General features: G+C 51.1%; 2 protein-coding genes and 1 long non-coding RNA gene across 3 annotated transcripts in view; 1 reads left to right on the top strand and 2 right to left on the bottom strand.

Annotated features, from left to right (window-relative positions):
• Nucleotides 1–9,526, top strand: part of ADCY5 (adenylate cyclase 5) — a gene marked incomplete at its 5' end in the record, with an annotated part of 42,857 nt that extends 33,331 nt beyond the window's left edge. Inside the window, 6 exon segments of the mRNA NM_001168460.1 lie at nucleotides 862–894; nucleotides 1,738–1,870; nucleotides 5,098–5,361; nucleotides 6,149–6,353; nucleotides 7,294–7,418; nucleotides 8,807–9,526. Of these exon segments, the coding sequence (NP_001161932.1) occupies nucleotides 862–894; nucleotides 1,738–1,870; nucleotides 5,098–5,361; nucleotides 6,149–6,353; nucleotides 7,294–7,418; nucleotides 8,807–8,935 (889 nt within the window).
• LOC119867337 lies at nucleotides 273–9,241 on the bottom strand. The gene is made up of 3 exons (XR_005383396.1): nucleotides 5,908–9,241; nucleotides 3,390–5,677; nucleotides 273–3,232 (listed from the first exon to the last, which is right to left on the bottom strand). It is a non-coding gene; the product is annotated as an uncharacterized LOC119867337 (long non-coding RNA).
• Nucleotides 9,527–19,705: 10,179 nt separating the features above from the next.
• The window catches only part of SEC22A (SEC22 homolog A, vesicle trafficking protein), a 69,086-nt gene continuing 64,085 nt past the window's right edge, over nucleotides 19,706–24,706 (bottom strand). The window contains exon 8 of the mRNA XM_038583044.1: nucleotides 19,706–22,098. Within this exon, the coding sequence (XP_038438972.1) occupies nucleotides 21,898–22,098 (201 nt within the window). The 3' untranslated portion in view covers nucleotides 19,706–21,897. The remainder of the gene's footprint in view (nucleotides 22,099–24,706) is intronic.

The raw sequence follows: 24,706 nt of genomic DNA, 5'->3' as shown, positions 1-24,706 counted from the left end.
CAGGGTCAGAAACGCCACTTTCTGGTGAAGAGGGTGTCACCTGAGCAAAGGAGGGCGTAGGGAAGGATCTAGGATTCAAGGGCGCCCTTCCTGGTGGCCCAGGGGGGCTGTGGGCAGACAGCGGGGAGGCCGTGGCCCCAGGGGCTGTGCAGGCTGCTGTGCTGGGAGGACAGGGAGGACTGGGAGGGGCTCCTTCCCCCCACTGCCAGCCTATCCACCCCCCCCAGGTCATTTCTCATTTGGGAGGCCCTGGCTGGCTCTGGGGCGCTGCTCAGGAGATACATAATGCGAGGCACGCGTGTAATTCAAAAATTTTCTAGTGGCTATATTAGAAAGGCAAAACATGCATTTTTAATATTTTTGTTTAACCAACACATTCACAATATTAATTTGCAGTCAATATAAAATCATTAATGAAACACATTACATTTTTCCCCCACACTGATTACTTCAAAACCTGGTATCTGTTAGACACCACGGGACGTTTTAACTTGCACCAGTCACGTGCGAAGGCTCAGGAGCCACACGTGGCTGCGGCCACCGCACTGGGCAGCACGGTGTCTCGCTGCCTCCGGAGGCAGCACGGTGCTAGGGCAGGAGGCGGGCTGGCTTCTACCCCGGGGCAGGGGTGCTGGGGGGCCCCCCGGTCTCAGGGAAGGGGGACCCCCTTGCCCTGATTTGCAGTCTTGGTGGCCGGGGGGGGGCTGGTCTTTCTGCAAGCCTCCCATCCTGAAGGTATTGGTGGATCCCAAGGGGTGCTGGGGGTGCTGCAGGGGTCCAGGAGTGGGGGCAGCAGAGCTGGGCGGGTGGGGGCGCATGCAGAGGGCAGCCCCAAACAGCCCTCCCCGTTCCTGTCCACAGAGACTTCAACAACAACAACGGGACCTCGCAGTGGTGAGTGCATGCCCCCGAGTTGTCCGAATCAGCACTCTGGGCCTTGGCGGCCAGCAGCCTGGGGGGCGGGGGGGGCAGGGGGCAAAACACCCCAAGGGTCCCAAGGGGTCTAACTGGTGGAGGCCCTTCTCCCCCTGGGTGGTCCCCACTGCTGCACAATGCCCTGCAGGCTCAGCAGCTGGGCCTGCAGGGCCCGCGGGCCGTTGTACGGGCGTCATCTGAAAGCGTCTGGCCTCAGGCTCTCCCCGGGAGCAGGTGGGCGCTGGGGCACAGGAGAAGGGAAGGCGGGGACCCCCTCACCCAGCCGCCCTCCCTCTGGGAGAAGGAGCCGGGCGAGGCCTGGGGGCTTCGCAGGGTAAGCTCGGCGCTGGGCTGCTGCCGGGCAGCGAGGCTGTGCAGCCCTCAAGGTCCAGGCTCTTTCCTGGGGACTGGGAGCAGGGTTTGGGACAGCGACCTTTTATTGCTGCTTAGAGAGAACTGGTAGGGGGGTGAGGGGAGGAGCAGAGGGAGGGGGAGAGAGCACCTGGAGTAAGCTCCCTGCTGGGCGCAGGGCCCCCGTCATGTCTACTGGGAGAGACCTGGGATGGACACGGCCTTTTACAAGGGCCTCACCGATCCCCCTATGAGACCAGAGGGAAGGTTCCCAGTGACACGGGGAGAGGAGGGCACCGGGTGCGAGCGGGCGCTGCGACGGGCTGCGGGCCGGGAAGGCTTCCCGGGAGAGGCACTGCCTTGGGCAGAATGAGCAGGAGGCTGAGGAGAGGGGGCGTAGCGGGAGGAAGAGAAAGGCCCCAGGGCGCTGGGACCTGCCTGCAGTGCCAGGGCATCTGCCGCCCCCTGCAGCCCTGAGCACGCGACCAAGGTGGCGCTGAAGGTGGTGACGCCCATCATCATCTCCGTCTTCGTGCTGGCCCTGTACCTGCATGCCCAGCAAGTGGAGTCCACCGCCCGCCTGGACTTCCTCTGGAAACTGCAGGTGGGCGGCCCGGGGCGGGGCTGGGGAGGCGTGAGCACGTGAGCACGTTCACCCCCTGGGCGGGCTGGGCACTGCTGGGGTGTCCCGCTCAGGCCTCATCCCCACCAGCCGGCGCCCCGTGTCCCAGCAGGTCCGCTCCCTGCTCCCTGGAGCCAAGAGGCAAAACCCCAGAGCTTATTCCAGTCCAACCCCCCCTGACAGTGCTGGGACTTTGATGGGCCCCAGGGACCCGCTGTGAAGTCACAGACACTGGCCAGGCGTTAGTGGGCACATCCAGAGCCGGGGCGGGGGGCAGGAGGGGAGGAGGGCGGGGTGCGCACTGCCCATGTCACCGTGTCACGAGGCTGCAGTGCAGGAGCTGGCCCAGCAGGCCTCTGAGCGGGGCTTATGGGGCCACAACTCGGCGTGAATCTTCCAGGGGAGGATGGAAACCCAGATGGTGGCTCGCCCGGCCCTGGGGAGAGGTGGCCGGGGCAGTGGGGTGCTTGTTACCTACCGGGGGCTCAGAAGGTCCAGAGGGTGCCCGAGGGCACGCACGGCGAGCAGGCCGTCTCCCCGGGGGCAGCCTCGGCCTCCAGCTCACCCGCAACCCACGCGGGCCGCCTCCATCCTCAGCTGCCTGCTAACGCTGAGATTATTAAGTCTTCAGGCTGGCGCGGGAGGCCCCGAGTTCGGTTACGGGTGGGGGCATCCAGCAGCCCCGCTGCCCACTGCGGTCCCCCACGGGGGCTCGACGAAGCTCTGTGCGCCGGAATGCCGGGGGGGGGGGGGGCGGCGTGCGAGAGGCCCACCTCCTGAGCTCCCATTGCTGCCTCCCTGCCTCCTCTTGGCTCTCTCACGCCCTCTCCTTTGGGGAGGCTCCCCCGCGGCTCCAGCTCTCTCCTAAGGGCTGACCAGGCTCCGCGGGACCCGGGGCTGACGTCCCCCCACTTCTCCATGCGCGTGTGCACACACCCTCCGCACACCCCCCCACCTCCCACGGAAGCCCCAGGGAGTCCCCGGCCCCCAAGACGGTTGCTGATGGGCAGCTAAGTTGTGTTGCAGAGACCTCGAGAAACGGGCAGAAGCAAGGGAAGGCTGAGGCTGCCACTCAGCCTGTCTTGGGGACCTGTCCCCCCCACGCCAGGTCTCTGTCCAGCCCCTGAATGCACAGGGTCAGTGAGAGGCTGCCGGCCGGGGCTGAGCAGAACAGCCGGGGGCTCCCTCACCACCCCCACCCGGTGCCCAGGCAACAGAGGCCCCTGCACACAGGTAGGAAGGGTGAGCACATCCCTACCTGCCAGGTGCGTCGGTCTCTCTCCCCTGAGCCCCAGCCGCGGGCTTGTGATGCTTACCTGTCCCTCCCTGTCCCGTCCTCCAGGGCTTTTGGGAGGGGGAACAACATCAAATATGTATCAGTAAGCAAAAACCTGAACACAGGCCCTTGGGATGGGTGAGTGATAATCCGCTGCCCCCCACCCCACCCCAGTCAACCCAGCAGCCAGTGTGGGTCGCTGGTCATAGTGGGTGCGTGACTTACCGACAGGGAGGCGGGGGGCCTGAGGTCCTTAGCTTCCCTGAAGCACCTGCACGAAGGATCGGGCCTGCTCCTGGCCAGACCGCTGGGTCTCCGCTGTCGCGAGAGCCGACTCTTGTCCGTCCCCCAGGGCAGTGACCTCATTAGGATCAGCAGGGGGCTTTGGACCCCTGGGCCCTCCTGCCCGGCCTGAGCCCAGTCCTAGAAGCAGCTGGCTGCGTGGGGAGCGGCCCAGCATCATGTCTCAGGGCAGCGTGCTCAGAGTTCTGGGCAGGTCTTCGCCTGTGTTCCCAGCAGTAGCCCTGCTCCCACTGTCCAACCCCAGCCTCCACGGCCACCTGCTGGGCTGATCAGAGGAGCTGGCGGGCTCCTGGGTCCCGGGCTGTGGTCTCAGCAGGCAGCAGGACCGTGGGCAGCCCGTGCATCTCCAGGGGCAGATGGACCAGCCGGGGCTCGTCCAGGGAGCAGCCCTCCAGTGGGGGATTCCCACTCAGCCTGTTCCCTCCTGCACACCCATCTCAGAGCTCGGGGCGGTGGCCCCAGGTGATGAAGAGGGGGTGGCCCGAGGGAGCCTCCCGGAAGCAGAGGTCATGTGGGTTGGAAGATAGCACATGCCTGCTGGGCCCACCTGGCGTCCCAGGGCCCAGGAACTTCCATAGGCGCGACCCCCATTCTCGAAGCCATGTTTCCAGTGACCGTAGGAGCGATGGACTGTGGTGCCGTCAGCTCGGGTGCAAGGCTAGGCTGGGCCTCTGAGCCTTGGGGTCCCTGACTTTTGTTCCTGCTAGACCCAGGTCCCGTGGCCTCGGGCAGGGGTACTGGCAGTTTCCCTAAAGCAGCTGCCACCCACCGGGAGAGCCGGGAAGTAGCCCCGGCCCTGGTGGAGGTCCTGTTGCAGCCGGACAGACAGGCCTCCACGTTGAGTTAGGGCGGGTCCAAGAGGGCTGGCGAGACCTTTGCAGCGGCCCCACAGTGGTCCTTACCCGCCTGTTTGCCAACATGGTCACTCTCCGTTAAAGGGGCCACTTGGCTTGCCCTCAGGGGGAGGAAGCCAGCAGACTGCCCTCTGTACCTCCTGTGTCCCATGAACTCTGGTCAGGTGGCTCCTGCACCTCCGCGCTTCAGCCTGAGCCACTCTTGGCCACTTGATTCCAGAGCTCTGCACTGTCCCTTTAACCTGGAGGGTGAGTGACCACAAACCCTGATTTCCCAGACCCAAGAAAGTGGGGGAGAACAAAAATCAGTGGTGACGTCCCCATCCCGCCCCAGGTGGCCCTTTGGGGCATCTGCACCTCCTGGCCCTGGGGCATGCCCGCCCTTGGGGGAACCAGGGGGAGCGGCAGGGCTTTGGGTCAGTCTGCAGGAGGGACCCTCCTCAAACGGCGCTCCCTGATAGGAAGAGGGAAAGGGACAGCGGGGGAGCGCTTGGTCGCCGGAGGGCCACTGGCGGTGCGGTCTGGGACCAGCCCCGGAGCCGCCGTGTCGGCCTAGCTCTGCGCAGACAGGCTGCGCTCGGCCTCTCCTCCAGGCCCTGAGTCCAGCACCCTCCCGCGTGTCGTGTTCTGAGGGGCGGCCAGGCCCAGTGGGTGCGAACACGCCTGTCGCTTTCCTGCTGTCACTGCTCCTCGCAGAGAGTGGGAGGTGGGGAGGAGTGGGGGGGCCCGGGGCGGCGGCCTGTACACCCCTCCCTCCGACCGGTGCCGTGTCCTAGGCCACGGAGGAGAAGGAGGAGATGGAGGAGCTGCAGGCCTACAACCGGCGGCTGCTGCACAACATCCTGCCCAAGGACGTGGCTGCCCACTTCCTGGCCCGCGAGCGACGCAACGACGAGCTCTACTACCAGTCGTGCGAGTGCGTGGCTGTCATGTTCGCCTCCATCGCCAACTTCTCCGAGTTCTACGTGGAGCTTGAGGCCAACAATGAGGGTGTCGAGTGCCTGCGGCTGCTCAATGAGATCATCGCTGACTTTGATGAGGTGCGGCTGGGGAGTGGGGGGCGCGTGGGTCCCTGGAGCAGGAGGGACGCCAGGGCACCCGAGGACAGGCCCCTGGCCTCCTACAAAGGACGAAACAGGTCCACAGACGTGGCTCGGCCAAGGTCGCGGCCGGTAGGTGACAGAGGGGGCTTCTGAGACCCTGGCCGGCTATCCCGCCAGTCCTCCCCATTCGCTGCTGTTTCTCTCTTGCCACCTGGGGCTGGGCATGCGCTGGGTCGGGGCCTGGCTTTCGAAAGAGTCCAAGGAAGGAGGACCTCCAAGGCCAAGGGAGGAAGAAGGACAATGATGCAAAGTCCTTGACAGCAAGGGCAGAAACACAAACAAGCACCCTCAGCAAGTACCTGGTGTGTGCCCGGCACCGGGTCTGCTGTGCCCAGGAGGGCATTTTGACCCTGGGAGCTCACCGAGTGATGAGCATGAGGGGATCAACCCCAGAGGGATTGTAGGTCCTGGGGAGGAGGATGGGGCTGGGGCCAGGCTGTGTGGAAACAGCCCCTGCGGCTCCTGGGGCAGCAGGTAACTCACCTTGGCTGAAGTGGGTCTGGGCAGGCTTCTGGCTGGGCCTGGAGGTAGAAGAAGGGTGTCTCTCTGGACAAAGATGAGGGCGTGTCCCTGGGAGGTCTGCTTTGTCAGGCTCACACGTTGGCATGGAGACGGGCCCCCTGTGTGAACCGAGGGGGTATGAGGGGCCATGCTGCTGCCCTTCCCTGCAGACCTCAGTGCCCCAGCCTTGGCGGTGACCCAGGTTTGGCCTCCTTCCATCCAGATCATCAGCGAGGATCGGTTCAGGCAGCTGGAGAAGATCAAGACCATTGGCAGCACCTACATGGCCGCCTCAGGCCTCAATGACTCTACATACGACAAGGTGGGCAAGACCCACATCAAAGCCCTGGCTGACTTTGCCATGAAGCTCATGGACCAAATGAAGTACATCAATGAGCACTCCTTCAACAACTTCCAGATGAAGATCGGTGAGCTTGGCTTCCGGCCAGTCCAGCCTGGGGTCAGCAGGTGGGGTAAAAAGCCGCATGTGGCCTGGCAGGACCGAGGAGGAGGGCTGTGGAGGGAAGGGTCTATGTTTGTAGTCCTCCCTCTCATGCAACGGTGAGGCTTGATGCAGCCCCGGGTGAGAGTTTCTGGGGCGAGAGGGAGGAGTGCCCAGGGGCTTGGAGACGTGGCAGGAACTGTCTAGACCACGTCAGCTAAGCCAGGTGTGCTGGGGAAGGTTCTTGCCTGGGGAGGAGGGAGGACGCTTGAGGTGGGGGAACCAGCACAGTGGATGCTGGGTGGCAGGGTGATCGGGGTTGGTGTGGGTAAGACTGGGAGGACGTCGGGGAGATTAGAGCAAATTGCCAGGAGTGAGACAGGGAGCCCACGTGGAGGGCAGCAGCCTTGCTTCTGGAGCTGGGCCCTGGCGACATCCCGGCCCGCCCTAGCTCAGACGCCCGGGGGAGGCCCACTTGGACACGGAAGAGACCGTGGGTTAGGAGGAGCCACCATGGTAGTGCCCCTGAAAGCAGCAGCAGAGGTGAGGAGGAAGAGAAGGGGGGGCTCTGGTACGCGGAGCCTGAACTGGCAGTGAAAACTGAAATGCCCCTGAGAAGGAGGATTATGGAAAGGCAACCGGATGATGTGGCAAGTCCCCGGGTGCTCGAAGAGGGTGGTCCTGCTGATGGACTGGCAGCGGCCACCTGGGTGGCACGCGTACAGGAGCGGTGCTGCGTGAACAGGCCTCTGTGGTCTGGCTTGGCGGGGCGGGAGCTGCGGGGCCAAGCCTGACGTCAGGCCCTTAGAGGCTCCTGGCTGTCTTCAGGCCAAGAGGAACCCGCTGGGCATCGCGGGAGGGATGAGAGTGAGGGCGAGCGCTGGTCTGAGCCCCGAAGAGAACGTGCCGACTTCTGTCCCCTGCAGGGCTCAACATCGGCCCCGTGGTGGCCGGGGTGATCGGGGCTCGCAAGCCTCAGTACGACATCTGGGGCAATACGGTGAATGTGGCCAGCCGCATGGACAGCACCGGCGTGCCGGACCGCATCCAGGTGAGGGCTGGGGCCCACCTGGCGGGCCTGAGGCTGTGCCGCATGGTCTTGGGGGCAGGCCGCCCGCTGGTCCCTGGAACCCCAAGTGTGTTTCCAGCCCTCAGCACCTTGGACAGAGCTCCAGCCCGCGCAGAGCCCTCTACTGGCCGCAGAAGGAATTGAGGGGTCCCGGCTAACGCAGCAGGACACAAAGATTATGGGGGGGGGGGCAAGGTCCTGCCACATGGAGCCCACGGCACTCAGGGCCTATTTCAGGGGAACCAGGCAAGGCCACTGGTCCCTGGGATGGTGCCACCAACAGCCAAGGGGCCTGGCCAGAGGCCCAGAGATTTCTCTTCTCTATCCTTTGCAAGCTGGCACTTGAGTCCCAGGCCTTCCTTGATTCCCTCTGCTCCAGTCTGACAAGAGTGAGGCCCTGGACTGGGCTCCCTTCCTGTACCCTCCAGCCCCCAGTGCCCCACAAGGCTGTGGGCAGGTCACTTAGCTTCCCTGGCCTCAGTGTCCCCACTTTTGAACTGTGCTCTCTTGCATGCCCCTTTCTTTGCTCACACTGACGCTGCTCAAATGTCCCTTAGATTCCCTCTCCCGTGGGACCTATGAACAAAGAGTCGGCCCAAGCATAGCTCTGGCCAGATCAGCCCCGCCTGGCTGGCATGTAGGTGCTGTTGGAGTGACCTGAGCAAACTGCTTTCTCCCACCTGCATCCCTGTGCCAAGGGGAGAAGGGACAAGACGGGAGATGGGGAGAGAGGCACGTGCATTTGCAGAGCTTCTGACCCCACCCACAGCCAAGTGAAGGACTCTGTGCAACCACACAGTGGCCTCCACCTCAGCTTTGCAGAGGGCTTTCCCATTCCTGGAATACGCATGGTACCGCAGCAGGGTCACCTTCCAGTAGCCCACCCAGAGATTCCCGGGCCTTCTCCCCCCGCCTGACAGCCAGGAAGGGCCAGGAGCCTCAGCGGTACTGTGGGATGTGCTCAAGGAGCTCCCCTCGTGAGATTCGCGCTTGTATAGCTGCTTTCTCCTTCACCCAGCAGTAGTGCGGTGATTACCGAGGCCACTGCTCAGTCCCCCTCTTTGTTCCAAAAGCTGAAGCAGATGGGCAGTAGGACACAGACCTGGATGCGGGCTCTGCCATTGGTTAGCTGTGAAACCCTAGGGAAGGGACTCAGGTTTTGTGAGCCTGAGATAATAGGACTTCCCTCTGCGTTTGAGGGCCACTGCTTATCCCATTTAATCTAGCTGCCGTGGAGTGAGACTTGGGTGAGCACGCTGGTCACATGCTCAGGATCGATGGCAGCAGCGTGAGATTGCTACAGGGTGCACCTGTCATTGTGGACGACGACAGGCAGTTCAGGGATCTGAACCTCTCCATTGCCTCCTCAGGTCACCACGGACATGTACCAGGTGTTGGCTGCCAACACGTACCAGCTGGAGTGCAGGGGTGTGGTCAAGGTCAAGGGCAAAGGCGAGATGATGACCTACTTCCTCAACGGTGGGCCCCCGCTCAGTTAGCAGCTGCCAACTGGTGATGCCAGGCCGCCTGGCCTCCTGAGAAACGGAAATGGCTTCTTTGTGTGCCGGTGGGCAGGTGGAAGCCTGCGCTCTAGCCCGTGTGGCCGCGCCGGTGAGATTTTCCACTTTGACTCCAGAAGCAGCTTCTGCCTTTGTGGGCAGGCCCCAGGCCCTGGGGTGCCAGCGTCCTGCGAGCACCAAGCTGACCAAAGATGTTTCCTCCGTGGAAGACTCCGCCAGGCGTGATCTGAGTCTCGAGTTTTCTAACGGGTGCTGCTACTGCACGGGTAGAAAGGAGCTGCTGGAGCTCTGGCGGCGTGTGGTAGCCAGGCGTGAAATGCTCCTGTGTGAGCATTTCAGCTTCCGCCAGAGGCCACGGCCCCTGCCCCACGGAGGGGCTTCTGGCGGGAGTGCTGGCTGTGGAGGGGCTGCGGCCTTCTCGCAGTCCTCCTCCTGCACCCGCACACGTAGACGACGCCTCGTCGAGGGGAACGGAACGAAGTGCGAGGGGGAGGCGAGAGGACTCGAGGCAAGGAGGGGTGGTTCTGAGAAAAAGAATATTTATTAAATAAAACAACTTTCTGTGCCCTTCTTTAGACTATGCTAGTTGTATGCGTGTAAGAGACCCGCAAGCAAACGAAGATGCCGCTGGGGTGGGAGGGCAGGGACCCCGATTTGTCTTTTTGTATTTTTTATTTTGTATTATTGAAATCCTTGGAGATCTAACAAATATACCAAATTCTATATTTTGTAAATTATACTAGAAAACAGCTGTGCACAGCATTTGTACTGTACGTATGTCAGCGTATGTACTGGTGTAGGTGTGTGTGTGTGTGTTTACGCTGTGGAACTGGTCACATGCAGGATGCCCGTTCCCTCACCTCGGATTCGGCAGTTTTGGGTTTTCCCAGGTCCAACCAGAGCAGTGAGCGTATGTCCTTTTGGGGTGCCCTGCATTCAGAGTAAGTGGGAAGATGCACGTACACATGACCTCCCTCCCTAACACGTCACTTCCCTAAAGTTAAATGCAAATGGGTACGTTCCCCTCTCGGCCGGCTGGAACTAAGGGAAACGGCCCCAACCTGCAGCAGACCACGGTCTCTTCTCCCTGGGATGTCAGCCACTTGCTGCCTGCAGAGGCAGCTGAGAGCTCAGGATGGCCACAGGCGCTCAGCTGGGGCAGCGGCAGTGGGGAGCCTCGCCTGCTGCCTCTCTCAGCTGGCTCTCCCTCCGCAGACCAGAGGAAAGGGTAGAGCCCAGCTTCAACGTCCAAAAGACAAAGCTAGCAGAGATTTTGTTTTGTCTGGTTCTTGTTTTTTGGGGGAGGGGGCAGTTAAATTTATATATATATATAAATCACTTTTATACCCTACAAGGGTATAAAATGGAAATGGGCATGAAAGTGGAGAATGAACTATTATCCTAGAGATCTAGTCAAAAAAATCTAGATCAAAAGTCCTTGGGTCCTGTGCCCAGATCTTTTTGTTGCTTCTCAGGGCAGAAATGTCACCTCCCAGCCGAGCTTGAAGGGGGTGGGGCGGCAGCTGCGAGACGTTCCCTTGATGCCCGCCCGCACCACCCCTCACGGGACATGAGCACCGGCCTGCCCCTTCCACACACCATCTCTCGCCCCAGTGTGAGCACGGCTCTGAGAAGCAAAGCTTGCAGACCTAAACTGCCAGCCCAAGTCTGTCCATGCTTTTGCTGCTCCATCCTTTGAGTTCTGCATCGCCCCCCCTTGCATCTCTTTGCGGGTGTGCAGGTGTGTGTGTGGGGGGGGCTCTCTCCATGGTGGTGTTCTCAAGCCCCCCCCCCCCCCATGGTACCCACCGGTGGTGCCGGGTTTTGATTTTGCTTCTAACCTGAGTAACGTGTGTGCTGAGTTCCTCTGCTGGTCCCCCCGTCGGTGACGGTCTCCTCGGTCTCTTGGGGGCCCAGCCCCCCTATCCCAGCAGTGACTGGTGACACCGTGCAGTACTAGCTCTTCATTCCCTCCAAGGGTGTGCACTCTTTTTATTCCTGCTCTTGCAAAAACAGATACGATTATGATTTCCCATGGAAATTAAAACGTCTATTTAAATAATTTAACTATTAAACACTTTCACTGGTAACGTGTCCTGGTCTGATTTGCGGCTTGGGCCAACAATGGGCCTGGTTCCAGCCCGAAGAACGGTGCACTCAGCCCTTGGCAGGGCACCGGGGAGGGAGCCCCAGAGGGCAGAGACCTACCCCGAGTGGGGAACGGCACAGTGCTACGGAGAGAACGTCCGCTAAGGACCAGTCATTGAGGCAGGCAGGCGAGAGGACACTGGTGGCCTTGGCGAGAGGGTAGTTCCCTGGACTGAGGAGTCAAGGGGACAAGGGACTGAGGATGGTACCAGAAAAGATCCAAGGTTGAGAAGAGGATGTTTTAAAACAGGTGAACCGTGATGAGGGAAAGAAAGTTGAAAATAACAAGAACACAGATCATGGAAAGGACCCGAGTGGCAGGGAGGGGAGGAGATGCAGGCGGGAGGGATGCTGGTTTGACCTGGAGAGCTAATACCCATGCCCGCCATTTGCTGGACACTGTGTGCCAGACACGGGGATAAGCACCACTTGATCCTCCTGGCCACCACACGTCACTGACGAACGGACAGAGGTGGAGTTACCTGCCTAACCTCGCCTAACTGGTAACTAAGAGGAGATTCAAAGCAGGCCCGTCGGCTCAGCACATGCAGGTAACTACCTGTGTGCCCCAGGAGGACTCTTACCTCCAGGTGGTAGGAAGGCAGTTCCCACCTGCCACAGCCATCAGATGCAGGGCTATGGTTGGGATCAGGAAATAAACCCAGGGGCTTGGTCAAGTGAACATGAAGGAGCCAGTGAAAGACCTCACTCCCGCAGTGGGGCGCCTGGGGGGCTCAGCTGGTTCAGCATCTGCTGAACCAACTGGGTTGGGTTCTGGGATCCAGCCCTGCTCAGGAGGGAGCCTGCTTCTCCCTCCCTCTGCCTGCCACTCCCCCTGCTTGTGCTCCCTGTTAAGTTCACCACCACCAGACTTCACTGGGTTCATTGCAACAATGTGCCACATGGGGGCACAGGAGTGGCAGCCCTGGTCCTAGGCAGGCCCTCTGCTCCAAGGAAGCGGGACAGCATCAGCAATGCTCCCATTGTGCACGGTGAAGGGGCTGCCCCCCATCCCCATTTCTATTGAGCTAATTGCAGAGAACACATTTGTGTCTCCCTTAGAGATTTATACTTTTTTTTTTCCTTAACAAAAGCATATCTGTACCTGGAATGTTAATTAGCAAAACTTATTAGCAAAGACCCCAATGGTAGGTTGTAGTGAGTTCCAAACACTGCTTTAACGCCCACTGACAGCAAAGACCATTAAAACCAAGATCAGAAAAATAAATATAAAATAATAATAATAATAATAATAAACCAAGATCAGGGCAGCCCAGGTGGCTCAGTGGTTTAGCGCCTGCCTTCAGTCCAGGGTGTGATCCTGGAGTCCTGGAATCGAGTCCCACATCGGGCTCCCTGCATGGAGCCTGCTTCTCCCTCGGCCTGTGTCTCTGCCTCTCTCTCTCTGTGTCTCTCATGAATAAATAATTTTAAAAAACAAACAAGATCAGACTTCAGCCAACATCGTGATGATCTGACTGCAGAGGAGGGTTAGCAATGTTCGGGAAGGCACAGTGAAGCCTGGTGCACTGAGGAAGCTGAAGCTACATAGTCACCAAGTAGTCATGTTACTTTAAGACTTTAAAAAAATACAAATACATTTACAGAACTTTTCCAAAAGCAAGTATCACCTAAATGCCATATGGTCAAATGATGCCCGGAGGCTGTGGCTTTTGCGTGGTAAGATGTGGGTGTTTTCCATAATGCTGCAACCTGGTGGGGAGTTGCTAATTAGTGGAGAGTGAGCCTCTAGGGCTTGGAAAAGATGCTGAGCCCATATCACTGCAGGGCGGGGTGGCATTCTTGGGCACCGGGAGTACAATGCTCAGAAGCACGCAGCCACCTGCACGAGAGGGCAGAGGCAGGGATGCACGCTGAAAACACACAGCTTTTGAATGTCCAAATCAAAATAATTCCTCACTGTGAAGACAACAAATGCTATCCAGGTTGTATCCGGAAGGAAGGGGCTATCAAGCCTGGGCCATGCTGACCGCGACAAGCACCGTGACTTAGTACAGGGATCAGGGGGCGAGTTGGAAGGGCTGGTGTTATCTGCGGAGGTGGGGGAAGAAAAGGACACAGCAGCCCAGACAAGACCATGCCCCCACCCTCTGCCTTCGGATGAACTTAATCCAAGGTGTACAAAGAGCTCGCCCATACATTTTCTCACCTGTGCTTGTCCCCAGGCCTGGGAGGCAGGGGGAGAGAGGACTGGTGCCATCTCCTAGGCAGCTCTGATCCTCCAGTGCAAAAGGTATGGCTCCGGCCCAGAGGCTCTTCTGTCCATTGTGCCTACCTGGCTGGGCATTGATGATCCTGCAGGGACAGAGGACCTGCCACTTCTCAAGGTTGACAACAGATGAAGTCCATTGACTATAGTACTATAGCTTCTCTTAGCCTTTCGGATTCTCAAAAAAGCCCTTTTGAGGTCCCCCCCGCCCCGTCTCTGTCTCGGAATGAAAAAACGGTATTTGCTGTCCTCCTCTTGCCTCTCTGTCCTTCCCACCTGCAGGATCACTGCTTCTCAAGAACAAAGCCCAGTCAGGCCATAGGAATGGCTGATGTCTAAGCTTCCTCTCTCCTCCAGCATTCTCAGATTCTACATATTTGTGTGAGCCTGTCCTATATCCAAGTGCTAGACCACAAGTACGGCACAAACATACACGACAGAATTAGGATTCCAAGATCTTAAAGCCAAAGGCAGACAAATGAAATGAAAAGCATCACACCAAGGGGGATCCGTGGGAAGATCACCTTGAAACCAAAGTTGCAAAACCCTGTGCTCTGACCTCCTCCAGACACCATGCCAGCGGTAGCAACAGCAGCGGTGCGCAGCAAGCAGTGTGGCCAGAGTCCTTTCCTACCAAGGGCCCGGATGCATGCAGTGCAGAGCACCAGGTGATCAGTCTAGGTTCACAGACCCAGCAGAAGGTCCGGAGGATGGGATGAAGGTGAAAGACACTAAGGGGAGGGAGGGGATTGTCTAGGGCTGAGGGTAAAGCAGGCCCCTGTCCCAACTGGCTGGCCAGCCCTAAACCTTACCACAGAGGAGCCATCCCCTTACTTGCTGAATGCATCTTCATCCTCAGGGCCCCTTTCATATCGCTGGTCTATGAGGCCCGTGAACTGAAGAGTTCTCACTGGAGTCCATGAGGGGCCTCTTCACTTTTTCTCCCCCTCAGCATAATTTCTAATTTAGACCTGCCTAGAATCTCTGGTTTGTCAGCATCTCTATTTTCCAGTTTTGCAAAATTTGCTTCTGTGCATTGACTTTGTCAGTTAGCTAGAGTGGCACCTCCTGGCTCATGCAGGGTTTTTTTTTTTTTTTTTTTTTTTTGAGGGCTGCATTTTGCATCGGACTAATCTTTTAAAATCTATGTTGCATCTGCACTTTTTAAGAGTGCCTTGGGCTTCACATGCCCAGCATCTACATATGCTATAGATACTATAGAAGTATCTATATCGTGGGTTGGGGGTTGCTGGTTTCATTCTGCCTTCCCTTGCTTCCCATCAAAGCATAGACCACTTATGAAGGCCCTTATGGAATGATGGGCATTGGGGCGGCCACCATTCAAGGGCACCCGTTAGGTCAGATCAAAGGGTTCAAAGCAAACAATGTTGGGGCCACAGTGCAAGGACCACATTGGACAAGATGAGATTCCCAGAGGCACCTTCCCCCTCTTGATGGTGCTCCAGCAGCTGGGAGACTGACCTCTCACAGGCTGCATGGCACTGGACAACTTAATCCTGCTCACTTACCTCAGATGGATTTTGTTAAGCTCACATAACCTGTAAAGAAAGCACCTGATGTACACCAGGTGCTTGGTGAGCATGAGTCGCTCTGTTCCCTTCTCTTCTCATTGAATGCATCCCCACTGCCCTGCCCAGAAGTCTGTAACCAAAAGCTTGCCAGGGCAGGCCACACGTCTGCTAGACATTCCAATAAGATGCTTACTTTGCTGGTGATCTCTGAAAAACGTTGTACAATGTCATTTAGGGCCATTTGCAATGTAAAAGACTCATTACCTTGAAAGTAATAGTAACACCAAGACAGACCATAATGCTATGGACGATGCTGTCCTAGTACTCACTGTGCCAAGCTCTAAGTACTCTAGATTTATTGACTCAAATACTCATAGTAACACCTTGCCCAAGGTACTATTATTTCCCCACTTTACAGATGAGGAAATGGAGGTAGAGAGACTATGTAGCTTGCTGAGGTCATGATACCAGTACAAGGGAGAGCTAGGGAGTCTGACTCCAAATTCATAATCACTATTCAAAATTGCAAAGTTATGTTCTATTTTTTGTTTAATGTTTTCAGATATGGAGACCACTTGAAGAAATTTCCATAAAATTACTTTATATCAAAGAACCAATCAATTCTGTCCTTCAATTAGAAAAAGTAAATGCTTGAGGGGCACTGGCGTGGCTCAGTTAAGCATCTGACTCTTGGTTTCAGCTCAGATCATGGTCTTGGGGTCTTGGGGTCGAGCCCCAGGTTGGGCTCTGCGCTCAGTGGGGAGTCTCCTTGGGTTCTCTCTCCCCCTCTCCCTTTCCCTGCTTGTGTGCTCTAGAATAAATAAATCTTAAGGAAAAAAATAAAAATAAAAAAGAGGGGCACCTGGGTGACTCAGTTGGTTAAGCGACTACCTTTGGCTCAGGTCAATGATCCCAGAGTCCTGGGCTCAGCTGGGAGCCTGCTTCTCCCTCTCCTCCCTGCTCTGCTCTCTCTTGCTATCTGTCTCTCTCTCTTTTTTTTTTTTTTTTAATTTTTTTATTTATTTATGATGGTCACACAGAGAGAGGAGAGAGGCTGAGACACAGGCAGAGAGAGAAGCAGGCTCCATGCACCGGGAGCCCGACGTGGGATTCGATCCTGGGTCTCCAGGATCGTGCCCTGGGCCAAAGGCAGGCACCAAACCGCTGTGCCACCCAGGGATCCCTGTCTCTCTCTCAATAAATATAATCTTTTTAAAAAATTAAAAAAGAAAAAATGTTTGTAACAAATGAATCACCAGTGAAGCTTTAACATTCCACATCGAGAGTCATGAATTCATGGAGTAGTCTTACCACAAAGACCAGACTGTATAGGTCCTCGCCCTAAAATTGAAGGCTCATTGAAGTCTCACCATATCCCCTGCGGCCGTATGTCCCCATGTGGCATTACAGATGCAGGAATTTTAGGAAGCCGTTTTACTCAGTCTAGAATATCCACACTGCAGCAGTTGGCATTGACCAATCTCTAATTTAAAAAGTAACGTAGATTACTCATATATATACGTTCCAATACATATTCCTTACATACTTCAACGTATTTCCATGTTGTCTAGCTTCACGGTACATGGTGGTTATGAGCACCAGTTCTGAATAAGACTGATCCGGACTGAAGTCTTGGCACCACCACATGAGCTAGACTGTGACTGAGGTCAAGTCCCTTACCCCTTCAGACCTCAGGTGCTTCGTCTATAGGAGAGAGCCTACAGAAAGAAAGGCCTTCTGGGAGGCTGACGTGCTCCTCGACACGGTGCCACTCGCCGTGACAGGCGTCTGTGTCGGCTCTGTGCGCACTGCTGATACAACAAGAGCAGCCCAGGGGCCGTCACTCACACCCATACACAGAGAATATTCTTCCTGAGGTTCTGCAGCACAGAAATATGAACACCAACTTTTGAATCATTTAAGCCTGAACGTCAGGTGTGAACGTCTGTTTCCTCGGGTGAAGGTGAGACAGCTCCACCCCATCCCCCAGGCTGCCCTAAGGATGAACCATGTAGGAGGACCGAGCCCTGGCCCTCCAACGGCGCTCCAAGTGCCACCATTAGTCCCAGGCACCGGAGGAATTCAAAATAGAAGGCCAAATATTATTTGTTCACCTTTAGGCAAGGTCCTCGACAGCCCAGCCTCTGGCACAAATAGGCAAGCCATCAGGGCAGAGCTGGGGAGGGCCTGCCAGGACCAAATGGGAAACAGAGCTTCTGAGTCCTGTTCCCTCCCCTCAGAGGGACACTGAACATGCTCCTGTTCAGGGACACCTGCATGGCTGTGCTGTGCAGGAGAAAAGGGCAAATAGCACCCGTGGGTGAGGTGGGGCTGAAAATACTGTTTGTTACCAAGGAAATAGGGGGAGCGATTCATAAGGCTAGGGTATTAAGTACAGGAACTGAGAACTAAGCCTATTCTTTCTCTCCTTGAGTTTCCTACAGTGTCCAATTGTGCTAAGTAAGGCTATTTGTTATATACCGGCACTGCCGACGCAGGAGAAAAACCCGTACATGACATCAAGAGAACTCACTGTTCACAAGCAAGGAGGGTACCAGCCACAGGGCTTGCAACCACATGGCGCTTCATGCTGTGACTTCATCTGTGAAATAAAGCAATCTAGAAAGCCTGGCCACTCAAGGAGGACGTTTCAACAGTGGCAGCCAGACACCGTTTTTCTTTGAAAAGTTCATTGCTCAAACAGGAGGCTGCAATACGCCAGCACTGAACAGCAGTCCTAGAACGCTGATGATCGGACACTGCTAGCCCTCATCAATAGGACTATTAGAGTTAGCTCTCAGCCCGTTCAGCCTTTACCCACAAACTCATTCACAACCCCTGGAGTTGGAGAGGTTTCTTTTATTAACTTTAAGGTAGCATATTACTAAAGCCAATTAAAACTAAAAATCGGGTCTGATTTTACTACAGCATTTCCTTAGAGATGATAAAGCAGGAAAACACAAAAGAAACAAAGCTGGCAGCCCTGAGGAGTTACCTATAATCTGTGGTAAGGCTAAGTGTTCAATTTGATCAATTGGGTTGCTTTTGACACAGGTGATCCTTGAACACAGGTTTGAGGTGTGCAGGGTCACTTACATATGGATTTTTAAATAATTACAGTACTATAAAATGTATTTCCCTTAAGATTTTCTTAAAATTTTCTCTTATTATAAAAGAATAAAGTATATAATACATATAACATATAAAATGTGTTGACTGCTTATGTTATCAGTAAAGCTTCCAGTAAGTTGTAGGCTATTAGTAGTTAAGTAGTTATGAATGGATTTTTGACTACACAGGGAGGGAGGGGTTGGTGCCCCTAAACCCTGTGCTGTTCAAGGTCAAACTGCAATTTATTTGTTCTTTTACTACATACTCCATGATAGCTCTAACTTTTAAAATGAACAAAAAGTTTCTTAAACTGAAAACCACACACATACACATATGCACACTTTGTTGTGTCTCTTGGAAATCCAATAGCTCAGAGTGGGGTCCCCAGGTTACTTATCAAATCTTTTGGAATAAAGGCCAAGCAACTCTTTTGGTGGGCAGTTAATCTCAGCAGGAAGCACTTCTGTGACATGGAGGTTAAGGCTCATATGACAAATCTGCTCTGTGGAGCCTTCACAAATCAAGTCTAATGAGATTCCAGACATGGCCTAACAGAAAAGGGGCCAGCCATTTCTCCAGACTAGATTCCTCTGTGAAAAAGACCACACTTAATACAAAATAAATGTGTTTGTCTCAGGGACAGCACATTCACTTTATATAAATTATAAAATTACAAAATTAGGCAAAGATTCTCCATGTCTCCAGGCATTTGTCTCAAGTGGATTCTCAAGCTTTAACACATACCTAATTAGGGCTTAGGATAAGAAATTTTCCTTATGGGAACAAAATCCTCTATTAACCACACTAAAAATCCTTAAATGAAAGACTCTGAAAGCTGGTACAAGATGAGGATTCAAGGCACAATCTTAATATGCAAATGTCTAGAGGAGTGAGGATCCATTCATTTTAAGATTTAAGTGCAAACATTTTTACCAAAATCCCTCCAGAAGAAGTCTCCCCTGAGGCACTGGTGTCCTCTGACTTACCAGACAGAGCTAGAGTGACGTGAAACTTGTTTCCCTTTCTTCTAGCCATGACTTCCAGGAAGTTCAAGAGTCAAATTACACACTTGATAATAGCAACATGTTCACTTTTCCTTTCATTTTCACTGATTTTGTTTTCTCCCTTTCGGTTCATATTTTATTACCATTGTACAGGTCTTATTTGGGTATGGTGCTTCAAGTTCTTTTGGGAAAGATGTCAGGTATAAATACATTGCAAATACAGACCGAAAAAGCAAGCATATAGTGTGATTACTTTTAGGATACAAAAGAAAGCATCTATGCCTTCATGGCACGCCTTCATAAAAAACCAGCATTTCAGAATTACCTTAATAAATACCTAAATTCGACACTAGCAGGCCGGAGAGCTCATTAAGTCCCCAATTCCCCGATTTTTACACCAAGAACAGACCTATTCCCTGAGTACAACCTTAGTTATCTTCATCAGTCCCCATTCTGGTGGGGAAGAACCCTAAGGCTAAAGGATTAGAAATTGTCTATGCTTAGCTCTGTGACCCTAGGTAAGTCATTAACATCTGATTAGCTCAGTTTCCTCCTTCATAACAAGAGGGCAACTAATTCTCTTCCAACACTGCAAAACTCATTATGATTAGGTAAATGCAGACTTGTTCTTAAAAGTACAGTATATATGGCAGATATTATACTATCATACACGTTAGAAGCCTAATGAGCTTAAGAGCTTTATACTTGTGGCAAAAACTTTTCATTCCAAATTCATAGTTTCTTTGGCAACAACATGATAGAGGCAGAGAAGTCAATATAAACACTCAGTGATGCAGACACCAAATAATGAAAGAAAGCATTTCTATACATAAAACATGATTTATGCCTATTTTCATTTTTTACATTAAGATGTAAACATCCCATTATCCAAAATAGCTGGTGAAAAAACAACAAAAACAGAAAATAAATTAAGCCTTTAAAGACAGTTGATGAATTTTAAAGTGTCCTTGCTGAATGATCCAAATACCAAACACAATAACTGAACAATAGGGAGAACCAAACTGAACCAAACAGGTGAGAGAGCTATAAAGTATCAACATATAGCAAAATCACAAGAGAACTCTTCTTGTTTTAACCATTAGTTCAGAAAAATCTTTCTAAACTGAACCACTTCACTTTCCTGGCTCTTTCCTGGCTCTGTAAGTACAAAATGCCAAACACAAATCAATTTTATTTTGATGATTTAGGATCATGTAGTATATCTTGGGGTAGCTCTCAGAATATATATAATTTCTGTCAGTTTTGTTAGAGGCAGAAAACTGAAATGAACTAGAGTTTCCTGTTTTAAATAAATCCCTGATATTACACACTTATTGTCTTCCCTTGGCCTCACTCTCCTAAAAGGGGAGTGCAGCAAAAAAGGTTCTAGTTAGGCAAGATTTTACAGTTGCAGACATCCTACATATATGGGGTTCAGGCAAACATGGTAGTTCAAGGATTTTACCCCTCTGGACCATTCTGCTTAATTAATACTCTCAGTAATAGGAATTATATGGAACAGGTCCACTGTTTTCTGGATATCAAATTTCAGTGCCTTATGTACTCTTTGCTTGGAATCTCTTCTTTGAAAACAAAGGAAAATCATTAATGAAGGTGCCTTCCAAAACCAGGAGAGTTGTCGATTTTGCTAATGGAATCAAACTGTGCTTCCTATATCAATTCATAACTGTTCGAACCTTTGTAATATTATCAAAAAGCAAACAAGTTCTCTAAGATACTAGGGGCTGAACTCCTCAAAGCCATAAAACAATAAAAGAATTGCTGGGAGCTAATACAGTTCAGTATTTCCACGGAGCAGGACCCATACCATTGGTGGCACACCAGAGGATTTTAGGTGGTATACAACACAGAACTAAATAATGCAGAATCACAGTGAGAATGTCATTCCCTTTACAATTTTCTTTTATTCTTCTGATAATTCCACAGAGAGAGCCCCATTTTGGTGCGGGGTAACATCTCTCTCACTGGAACAAAGAGCAGACTTCTTGGGTTCAGAGCCTTGGGAGGCATTAGTATCTAGTTAGAACTGGATAACATTTTTTGTTTTATTTTGTAGTTATTCACGGTAAATTGATGCTGGTTTTCCTCTTGGAGTAGAGATTTGTTTGTTTTTGAACTATTTTAAGATTTAAAAGATAAATACTAAGAAACAATAGTAAATGTAAATATTCAGGTGATTGAAGTTTGGGAAACGATGGCTATAATTTAACAAATCATGTTTAAAAAGTGATTTCAAAAGAAACTACAAACAGGGACTAGAAAGAAAACATGTTACTTGTTTTCAATACTTGTGATGATCTAGAGATGAGCTCATAAAAGCCTTCTCTACATCAAGCGACTCCAGAGTAATATTCAAACAAACATATAAAAGGAAAAAGAACCAATTCTACACCATCCTGGACTTTATAAACTTAGTACCTATAAATGTGCAAATAATCTGATATTTAGCAAGTTGTTTTAAAAATAAACTTCACAGCATCTTTTTATTTGGGCTATACTCATGCCTCACAAAGGCAAACCCAGGTTGTAGAGTTCCTGCTTGGTCCTCAGAGCATGTACCACACATATTTTTTTATTGAACTCTTCAGAAGGATTCAGGACTGCTGGCCAAGTCTTCCAGTAGCTTCTGACTGTTCTTCCACTGTTGTGGCCCTGTAGAGAGAAGTCTCCTCCTCTTCTGAATAATAATAATCTCATGGCTAACATGAGGAGTTTGCCTAGCAGGTACTGCATGCTCCCAGGCATGCCATGCTGACTTAAAACAAAAAGGATAGTTGGAGAGAAAGAAAGCAGAGCTTCTTGATTGTGGTGAATAGTTTCTTCATCACAGTGGCAGTTAAGATAGGCTCCCTCCTTTTTCCTTGGAAGCCAGGGCAGTATGTCTGAAGGATGGTGTCAGACATCATAATCAGGAGCCTTGCCCTGGGCCTGCCTTAGCCAGATCTGTAGCGTAACAAACGCTCCCACAGTCACGTGAAAGAAAAGCTGCCACAGGTTGCGCAGTTCATAGAGATACATGTTGCATAGACAGATTAAACCAAAAGTCAAAAAAGATTTGACATTCCGCCAGCTGGTGTAGTAGACAAGTAAATAACACTGTTCAAAATATAAAATGAAAGATGATTAGGGTTACAAGAAAAGAAATAGATGCTTCTACTATAAAATTTTAACAGGCCACAGAGTAGAATATAAGTGTGGAATAAGGGGATTTTTTATCTACAGATAAGATAATGTAACCTCTTTAAGACATTCAGCTATGAAAGCTCTACAGCTTGAAAGGAAAACAGATTTTTCCTTTTATGTTTTTCATTTGTCAAAAGATACATTTTGTATCATATTTAAAATGGAGTTACAACTGGATGACTCCCTTGCAACCAAGCTGAACACATTCCTCAAGGTGACAAGCAACTATGAAGCATTCTCAGGGTCTGAGGGGATTCCATCTACCATTCTTACCCTAGAAAAGTACAAAAAACAAACCACAGCAAAATGGACTCTTATATAACTTGAATCTGCATGCTAATGAAATCCACAAATATCTACTAATTCCCCTAAGTGCAAAGAACTAAGCAAGATAGAATATTTGAGTGAGCATTTGAGGTAGAATTTATTCAACAGATGTTTATTGAGGGCCAGCTAAGAGTTAGACATTGTTCTTTAACTTCAAGTAACCAAATAAAGCCCTTGCTCACATGGAACTTACATTCCAGTAGAGAGAGAAAGATATACACACATATATATGTATATAATACATATAATATATAAAAGATTATAATAAAATATAAAATATGTATTAATAATTAAAATATAGAAATATACGATTATATATGTATATAATATATAAAAGATTATATATATGTATTGTATGTATATAAAATACCAAACAGTTATATCTTAAAAGATGGAACAAGAGGACAGAGGATGATGTAGTAAGTGCTATTTTAAAAAATATAGTATAGAAAATATCCCCCACAAGCCCCAAATCCTGGCATTCACCTTTTCCTGCTTTACTATTCTCCATAATATAACTATAAACACACTTTAAAAATATGCTTGCTTAATTTGTTATATATTCTTCCAAAAGGATCTATGTTTCATGAGATGTGAGATTTCTGTCTTGTTCATTCATTTATCTGCAGTGCCCATAACACTGCCTGGCACACAAATAAAAATCTGCTGAATGAATGAACAGTGTCCTAGAAGATATCTAGAATTCACAATCTGTTAAATATAGGATTTATATGTGATTACAAAGTCTTAAGAAAGAAGCACAGGTCTTGTGTGAAATTCTATCCAGGCTTCACTATAGGAAGGACGTTAAGGTATCTGCAACAATGCAGAAAGAATGTGGAAATGTTCTGTTAAATCTGTTTAGTTCTTATAAAATTAGGACTCTGCCTACTTAAAAAAGAAGGCTGCTATCCAAACAAAATGAAGTGTAAGTACTTGTTTTGAGTGATTTTCATTGTGTAAAAAAGCTGGAAAAATAATTTTTCCTTTTGAAATAATTTTAGACCTAGAGAAGAGTTGTAAAAATAGTAGAGTTCTTGTACACCCTTCACCCTGCTCCCTCTAAGAATATCCCCTTGCATAATTTCAAGATACTCATCAAACCACAAAATTAACATTGATATGATACTGTAGACTGATCTATAGACTTTATTGGAATTTTGCCAGCTGTCTTATTAAGGTTGTTTTCTGGTCCAGAATCCAATCCAGGATTCCCTACTGCATTTAGCTGTCTTATCTCTTCAAATCTGCTATAGCTCCTCAAGTCATTGTTTTTCATGACTTTGACAGTCTAAAGAGTATCAATCAGTTATTTTGTAGAATGTCCTTTAATTTTGGCTTGCCTGATACTGTCTCAAGACTAAAGTGAGGACATGCAGTTTGGGCAAGAATACTACAGAGGTGATGTGCATCTTATAATTGGTGATGTTAACTTTGATCTCTCAGTAAAGTGGTGTCTGACACATTTCTCCATGGTGAAGTTACTATTTTTCTCTTTGAATTAGTAAGTTATCTTGTGGGAGGGCAAATAAAGACATTCTCAGGTGAAAGAGAGAATTTGACACTTACAGATGCACCCTAAAAGAATGGCTAAAGGAAGATCTCTAAGCAGAGAGGAAACAATAAAAGAAGAAACCCTGGAACACTGGGAAAGCAAAAAGAACAGTCAACAGCATAATATAATAGGTTCTCCTTCTCATGAGATTTCTAAATTATATTTGATGACTGAAGTAAAAAATCATAACACTGTCTGATGTGGCTCTAAATATTTGTAGAGGAAATATTTAAGACAATTATAAACAGAGGAGGGCAAAGGGACATAAAAGGAGATATAGTTTCTATGTTTCACTTGAACTAGTAAAAGAACAACACCAAAAAACTGTATAATGCAATACCTAGAGAAATCAGTTAAAACTATACCAAGGGGGTACCTGGGTGGCTCAGTCAGTTAGGTGTCCTACTCTTGATTTCAGCTCATGTCATAATCTCACAGTTGTGAGATGGAGTCCATACTGAGCATGGAGGCTGCCTAAGATTCTCTCTCCCTCGCCCTCTGCCCCTTCCAATCTCTTGCACACGTGTATACAAACTCATTTTCTCTCTCAAAAAAGAAAACTACACAAAGAAATAAACTTAAAAACACCACAAATAAATCAAAATGGAGTTCTACAAAATGTTCAAGTAACCCACAGGA

This window comes from Canis lupus, chromosome 33 (assembly GCF_011100685.1).
Source record: "Canis lupus familiaris isolate Mischka breed German Shepherd chromosome 33, alternate assembly UU_Cfam_GSD_1.0, whole genome shotgun sequence".
Classification (NCBI taxonomy): domain Eukaryota; kingdom Metazoa; phylum Chordata; class Mammalia; order Carnivora; family Canidae; genus Canis; species Canis lupus.
The sequence above is the reverse complement of the archived record's forward strand: the minus strand, read 5'-3'. Positions and strand labels throughout refer to the sequence as shown.